Source organism: Camelina sativa, chromosome 3, assembly GCF_000633955.1.
Source record: "Camelina sativa cultivar DH55 chromosome 3, Cs, whole genome shotgun sequence".
In the NCBI taxonomy this organism is placed as follows: domain Eukaryota; kingdom Viridiplantae; phylum Streptophyta; class Magnoliopsida; order Brassicales; family Brassicaceae; genus Camelina; species Camelina sativa.
In genome coordinates, this window is record NC_025687.1 from 27,020,202 (window position 1) to 27,028,169 (window position 7,968).

At 31.8% G+C, this 7,968-nt stretch overlaps 1 protein-coding gene across 1 annotated transcript in view; it reads left to right on the top strand.

Annotated features, from left to right (window-relative positions):
* LOC104779347 (probable LRR receptor-like serine/threonine-protein kinase At1g53430) overlaps positions 1–232 on the top strand; it is a 6,305-nt gene extending 6,073 nt beyond the window's left edge. Inside the window, exon 24 of the mRNA XM_010503699.1 lies at positions 1–232. Coding sequence (XP_010502001.1) covers positions 1–141 — 141 coding nt within the window. The 3' untranslated portion in view covers positions 142–232.

A 7,968-nucleotide genomic window follows, 5' to 3' on the forward strand; every position in this document is an offset into this window, starting at 1 on the left:
TCGATGGACGGTCCGTGGGTCGATTCTTCCTTCTCCGAGCCTAGCAAAGATGTTAGCCTACAACAGCAAGAAGAAGGACGTTCATCATCTTCCTCGAGGATACTTTTAGATGATCTTACCGATGTGAAGATTGAGTCATGAATTGTTAATCATTAAGATTCTTTTAATCAATTTACAGACACAACTATATTAACCTGATATACACATATCAATCAAATTTTATAACAAACAACTGAAAATTTTCAAAAAATAAAATAAAATAAAGTTCAAATGGCATACTTTGAAATAAAGTAAAATAAACATAGAGTGAAAAGAATTGAGAGTGTGAAGGCTTTAAAATTTTTTTAAAGTCTTAAAAATGTGCTACCAATCAGGAACTAAGTCAATCCACCACTTCCACCCATCAATTTAGTTACCAATGAGAGCAAGGCCTACATCACTTTTTATGAGTATTGTTTCATTAAATAGTAACTAAAACATTAGAGGATATGCATTGGTGAGAACTCAATGAGAAACTCTTCTTAATATTGTATGTTCACTCATTTAAAATTCTCATTAATATAATATTATTATTTTAATATAACTTAATATATTTAATTTAATTTTATTTGAATATTTATGTTTTATTTTTTGCATTTAATCAAAATTATTAAAAATATTTTTAAACTTATTAAATTACTTATTTTTTTTTGGTAATCATATTAAATTACATAGTAAATATATTTAATTTTATGTATAATGGAACTTGTTAGATAGCTAATTTTATTTTAAAATTTATAAAAAAATAAAAAAGTAAAACAACAAATAAACTATTTAATTATGATTTTAAGTTTTTGTAGAAAAAGTTTCTTATAACAAAATCTATCTACTTAAATAGTGACATCTGTCATAATCTGATAGGTTCTGGGTTTTTCAAAGTTTCTCATAACCATCGAGAAACAATTCTCTTTTTTTTTGTTAAAAATATTATTATTTTTTATTTTTGATTTATTTTAAATGTGTGAAACTCTTCCTGAAACTACCAATGCAAATGTCTTACAAAATCAAGGAAATATTTGTTCAATTTTTTTTTAACAAAATCAAATATTTAACAAGGGAAAATGATGAAACATCTATATATACATTTTTGGAGACATTTAGCAAATAAATCCTGAAATCCATACCTATTTACAAGCATGCCATTGACATTAATTATTAATTTGTTTTTCATTTAAGTAATTAATATTAAGTTTTGATTTTTGAAAACAAGATTTCCTATCCTAATAAAATTTCCAAAACAATAGGAACCATTCCAGTAACCCGTTCGGGTTTGGGTATTACCCATTCGGGTTCGGGTAAACGGGTTTAGAAAAATAGAACCCATTCGGTATTTTTAGATATATGGGTTCGGTTCGGTTTGGGTAATATCGGGTTCGGATCCGTTTGGGTTACAAATTTTAGAACCCAATTAGTATCCGAACTACCGGGTACCCAAAAAAAAATAATTAAAATTCATTAAATTGAAATTTAATTAAATTTTGACTTATGTGACAAAATATTTTAGATATTTTTATTATTTTTGATATTTAGGTATAAAACTAAATGAAATATTCAAAATTATAATCATAATTTTGAGGTAATTGCATTATATTAATGATAAGTATTATAAATATGTTTATATGTTTGGGTTTAATGGGTACCCAAACGGATACCGGGTATTACCCGACCCTAACCTAAACCCACGGGTATTAGAAAATAGAACCCAATAGGGTTTTATAGGCAAACCGTACCCAACCCGAACTCAGTTTTTCGGGTCGGATTCTGGGTTGGGTATTCAGGTACGGTTTTTATGCCCAGACTTACCTTTAACATTAAGTATTAATTTATAATTAATTTTATTAATATTTAATTTCCAATTTTACAAAACAATATGAATTAATTCTATAAACACACAGTATTTAATTGTATGTTATAGTTCCTATAATATAAAACAATAAACCTCAAACAAAATATTTTCTACACTAATTAATATATATCTGTATTTTTATCAAAAAAATATATATATTTGTATTTGTAAGGTTACACATTTTAAAAATCCAAATTAAATATCAGTTATTAATATAGTTAATCTACAAAACAAATATCATTTTATTTATATTAAAAAATAGACCTGCGATATATCGCGGGTGAATATCTACTATTATTATAAGTACGAAATCTAAAATCACAAAATTTGCTACAGCTTACTGTTAATGATTTATAACATAAACGAAGACTATAAGCCCCACATAAAGTATTCATCATCGGTGGCTAAATACTAAAATATGTATATAGTTATGAGATTTTGTTATTAATGTTTATATATGATTATTATTACTAGAACTCAGATCCCCGCGATGTCGCATGAGAAATATTTTAGAAAAAGTAAATAAAATTTAAAATTATACATTATAAAATCATTTGAATATAATAGAGTAGTTTGAACACATAAATATTAAACATAAACTGTTACTAAAATCAAAACCATCAAAATGAAAACTTATAACAAAAAATATTATGTATAATAGACGCAACTTTGCAAAAAAACATTGTTTAAAGTATAATAAATATATAAGATAATTTATGAAGAATTATGATAAATAAATACAATTAAAAAATCATTATGACAAAGTGATCCTAACTGACAATATTGAACTAATGGTTATAGTGAGTAAATATAATTTTCTATTAAATAATTATAATTAAAATATATTTAATAGTGAGTGAAACTGTATCAACGAAAAATTAAGATTAAAATACACAACTTTTAAAAACAAAATAAAATAAATGAACATAGTTTTAACGAAAGTTACGATAAATAGACACAACTGTAAATTATATATTTAGTTTAATTATATTTCTATATTGCTATAATCATTTCTAAAATTTGATTTAGATTATAGAATAATGTTTAATATTAGATATTAATATCCAAATTATTTAGATTCAACATAAAGCTGAAAATTTGTTTCAACGATTATTGATGAAGAGACAAATATAAAAAAAGTTCAAAAGACATGACTATTTAAATAGACATACCTATTAGAATGAAAAATTATGATAAAAAATATGAATAAAATATAGTGAAAAGACACAACAATACAATGAATAAATACAATTGTTTGAGTTTAAGAAAAACAAATAAAAACAATTTTTTTGAAAAATAATACTACAAAAAGTTGCAAATATTTTTCGCATTTATTCAGTTTGTTATTATTATTTAAATAGACACACCTATTAGAACGAAAAGTTGTGATGAAAAATATAAATAAAATATAGTGAAAAACACAACTCTACAATGAACAGATACAACTGTTTCAAATTTACTTTTCAAAAAAACATATAAAAACAAATATTTTACGAAAAGGTTCTACGAAAAATCGCAACTGTTATGTATGCACTGGATTATATTTATACCTAATAACCCATATAAAATTATAAACTGCTTTTAAATAGAAGGCATAGTTATTACCATATTGAAAAGTCAAACTCAAAAACTCAGTATATAATCCATCTAATTCTTGGAAAAAAAATCCAGGTATTTTCATTAAATTTTTATATTTGAAATTAACTAAAAGTTGTAAATTAGATTTATCATTCCAAAAATATTTTGTTAAATCAAAATTGGAGAAATTTTTTTACTTTTAAAAGAATGAATGCTAGAGAATAATTTAGAAAGCTGTAAAAACCATTGAGGTTGAAAGTTTATATTATTTTGTGTAATGAAAAAAAAATGAAAACAGTTCAAACAGACAAACAGACATATATAGATTTTAAAAGATATGAATATTTGAATAAACACAACTCTACAATGAACAGTTGCAACTTATCAAACAACCGTTACAAGAAACAATCACAATTTTTTGTAAAACACATAATTTAATTTATTTACAAGGTTTTTTTGGAAAATTTTCTAAAAGATACGATTGAAAAAACACAACTTTTGGTGGCATTTATTCGGATTGCTATTTTATTCATCATTCTAAAAATCTTTTGTTAAATCAAGAATTAGATGAATTTTTTGACTTTTAAAAGAGTGAATGCTAGAAAGTAATTTAGAAAAAATTATAAACTGTTGAGATTGAAATTTTAGTTGATTTTGTGTTATGGCAATAAAAATGAAAACAGTTCAAACAGACAAATATATATAGATTTCAAAAGATACGAATGTTCCAATAATCACAACTCTACGGTGAACAGTTGTAACTTTTCATAAATAACTATTTTAGTGATCCAACACGACTTTTCAAAAAATATCCAAAAGGTACGATTGAAAGAACACAACTGTTAGTCCGGATTGTTATTATATATAGATTATTATAATTATTTTATTCCTTTTTTTTGGCAAACTTATATTACTGTATTATTTAAGTGAATACTAAAAGCTACACTTTTTTTGCTTCTTCTTCTTTCTCTCTCAGTTCTCTCAATCGTTTGGTCTCTTTGAGAATTGAGAGTGTCTGTTTGGGTTTGTTTTTTTTCACGAGGAAAAATTAAAGAAAACGAGAGAGATGGGTTTCATCTTTTTCTCGGCCGAGAAAGCTGTGTATGGTCTTTTTCTTCTCATCTTCATCATCTGCTTGGGTTGCTACGGATCAAATGCTCAACTTCATCAGTGTAATCATATACTAGAGACCAGAGTTAAGGGAAATCATAGAAACTTTGTGTCAAAGTAATGATATACTTTGTTTTTCCTCTGTTTGCATCTAATCTTAGTATCAACATGGTGTATTTTTACACTTGGTAATGGCAGAGATATGGGATGCGCTTCGCGCTGCTGCTGAAGCTGACATATCTCTTGCACAAGCAATTGTAGACAGTGCAGGAGTCATTGTTCAGAACACGGATCTCACAGTCTGCTATGATGAGAGAGGTGAAAGTTCAAATCTTTTTCTTGCCTTTGTGATTGTTTCTTCATGGTCCTAACTAGTCATGTTATTTCCCTGGAGGTGCGAAGTATGAGCTACCTAAGTATGTTCTAAGCGAGCCTACCAACTTTGTGGAAGAAAATTGATTTAAGATGAAAAAGATTTGAAATGAGAAAAAATGGAGAAGAAGAACCAAATGTAAATCTTGTGTGTAAGTAGTTACATTAGGATTCTCTGCTTTTGTCTATTTTGACACTTATAAAACAGATTGATTCCCACAGTAGCCCATTCAACTCATCCAAAAGCTGATCAATTACTGGGATAGGAAATTTATCGATCACAGTAGCCCTGTTCAAAGCTCTATAGTCCACACAAAAACGCCAAGTGTGATCTTTCTTCTTGACCAATAGCACATGGCTAGAGTAAGGGCTGTGACTTGGTTGAATGATGCCGGTGGACAACATCTCCTTCACCATGGACTCCATCACTTCCTTCTGAGCATGGGGATACCTATACGGACGAACACTGACTGCTCCAACACCAGGTAGTAATGCAATAGCATGTTCGTGGCCACGTATAGATGGCAGACCGGAAGGTTGAACAAAGACATTTTCAAACTGCTACAACACTGTCTCCACCTCTCGAGGCCATTCCAGCAAGGGAGGAGGAGTATCCCCAGCTTGCTCCAACAAAGAAAACCCACAATCATCATCGTGCTCACTAAACAAAGTAGCTTTCAGAGCTACACAAGTCAATTGAGAGTCAGACTCACCAATCAACTTCACTTCACGACCTTGATAGATAAATGACATCTCGTGAGTCTCCCAATTTACTCTGCAATTTCCCAAAGTACGTAACCACTGAACCCCAAGAATGACATCTACATGTCCCAACTCCAAAATGATAAAATTTGTGGTAAAAGTAACGCCCTGGATAGTGAAACTGACACCCTTGCACACACCAGAACCCTTGACAGTGACACCTGTGCCCAAAAGAATATCCAAATGAGCATTAGGTGTAGCGTTAAGCTTCAATTTCTTTGCCAGTGTCGGAGTTAGGAAGTTATGTGTAGCACCACAATCTAACATAATCAAAGCAGCATCTCTGATAATCATCCCTCGCATCTTAGTTGTTCTAGGAGATGAAATCCCCATAAAAGAACTAAAAGACAGCTCCATACATTGACCCACAAGACTCTCAACCAACTCAACATCAGAATCCTCCTATGTCTGATGCTCTTGTAAAATTTCCACCACAAAATCATTCAACACTGTTAAAATCTGCAGCTCCTTGTTGAGACACTCATGTCCTTTATACCACTTCCCTTGACACTTGAAACAAATACTTCGCCTACGCATATCATCCAATTCAGCACTTGTTCGATGCCTCTGAGGACGAGGTAGAACAGGTGGAGCTCCTTTCTCGACTGATTGTTTCTCCACCCCTCTAGTAGCATCACCGAATGTAGACTTAGACTTCCAACCAAGGAGTGGTGTAGGAACAGAAACTGTAGCGGCTGGAACCAACTGTTTCTGAGCTTCTATCGCCTTTGGTTTTTCCCTCTGCATAACAGACCTTAACGTACTCGACTCCATAGACAACGACACCGCAATCAATTCAGGTAAATCATGAGGTTTCATCATGTATACCAGCTCCTGCACCATTCAAAAATATACCTTCTAACTTCACATCATCTAAACCCGAAACCTGCGCAGAGAGATCCTCAAACTTCCTAACGTATTCAGCCATTGAACCTTCCTGCTTGATACAAAATAAGCTCTGGCTGGGTCCTTTCACGCGCAAATTGCCAAAACGCAGAAGGAGGCGCTTCTTAAAATGAACCCAGTCATCAAAGGGAACACGGTTAATCTCCCAATTAAACCACCCTAACGCATCACCAGCCAAATGTACCGAAATCAAATCCAACTTCTCCAGATCTGAGAATCCGCCGATGCGAAAGTAACATTCCACCAACGACAACCAACCGTGAATATTTACACCATCAAACACAGGCATATCCACATTCTTAAGCAATTTCTCCCGATAATCAGGACCAAAGTTACTACGGCGAGGTTCCGAAGCACGAGGCGATACCTGAGAAAGATCCTCGTGAAAAAATGACTGAGCAGTGCGACTCGGCCCTGGGGAATCGCGATCGGCTCCCATCGGAGGAAGACGAAGCAAGATCTGTTCCAAGGAGTGTTGAATCATGCGAGTCCGCGCGCGCTCTTCATGAAATAATGAGTTCAGCGTATTAATCCGATAAAAAAATCTCCGGAATCGGATCGGAATCAGCTCCCGGCGACACTTCTGACAGAATCGGAGATAGCTTCGGGTCCATCGACTTCAATTTCTCCATCGAATCGATCGGTTGTCACAACGCACCAAATGTTAAGAAGCAAACTCCGATATTTTTATTAATAAGAAGGTTATACAAGAGAAGAGTGAACACTAGCACATCACTAGCTCAACTCTCAATCTCACGCAGGAGAATTCTTATACAACTTTCTAACATAAAACTCTCTAAACAGAAAGAGAAAGCATATATACTAATTTGAAATTCAAATCCAGATCTTTTTAGAGTCTAAAAAGTATCTTCTTATTCTTCTGTTTGCCTAACGACACAATCTTCAAATCGACTCACGCGCTTCTTCAGACGTCCCTTCACACGTGCGTGCCTTAAAACGCCTTACATACACCCTCCGTAACTTATCATATACCTAAGAACTCAGATTGTTTCTGGAAATCTAAAGACAGTTCTTTGAGTTTCATCTTAATCTACACAAACTTGCTAATGATCTGATGATGATTTATGATCTAGAGTTAAATCAATAACCCAAAGCACACTCAACCACGATCTAGTGGTGTCGTCGTAGTACTTCAGGGTCGAATCCACAGAGACCAAACGATACACTATGAAATTATATAGACCGAGTATAGCTAAAGCAAAGAGGAAGTTTGTTTTGCAAGTAACAGAATTAAAACAGAAAATAAATAAGAGTTTGTAAATTTAAGAGAAAGTATTGGGCGCAGGGAATCAATCAAGGGTTATGATCACGAAATTGGGTGATGGATTGGGATA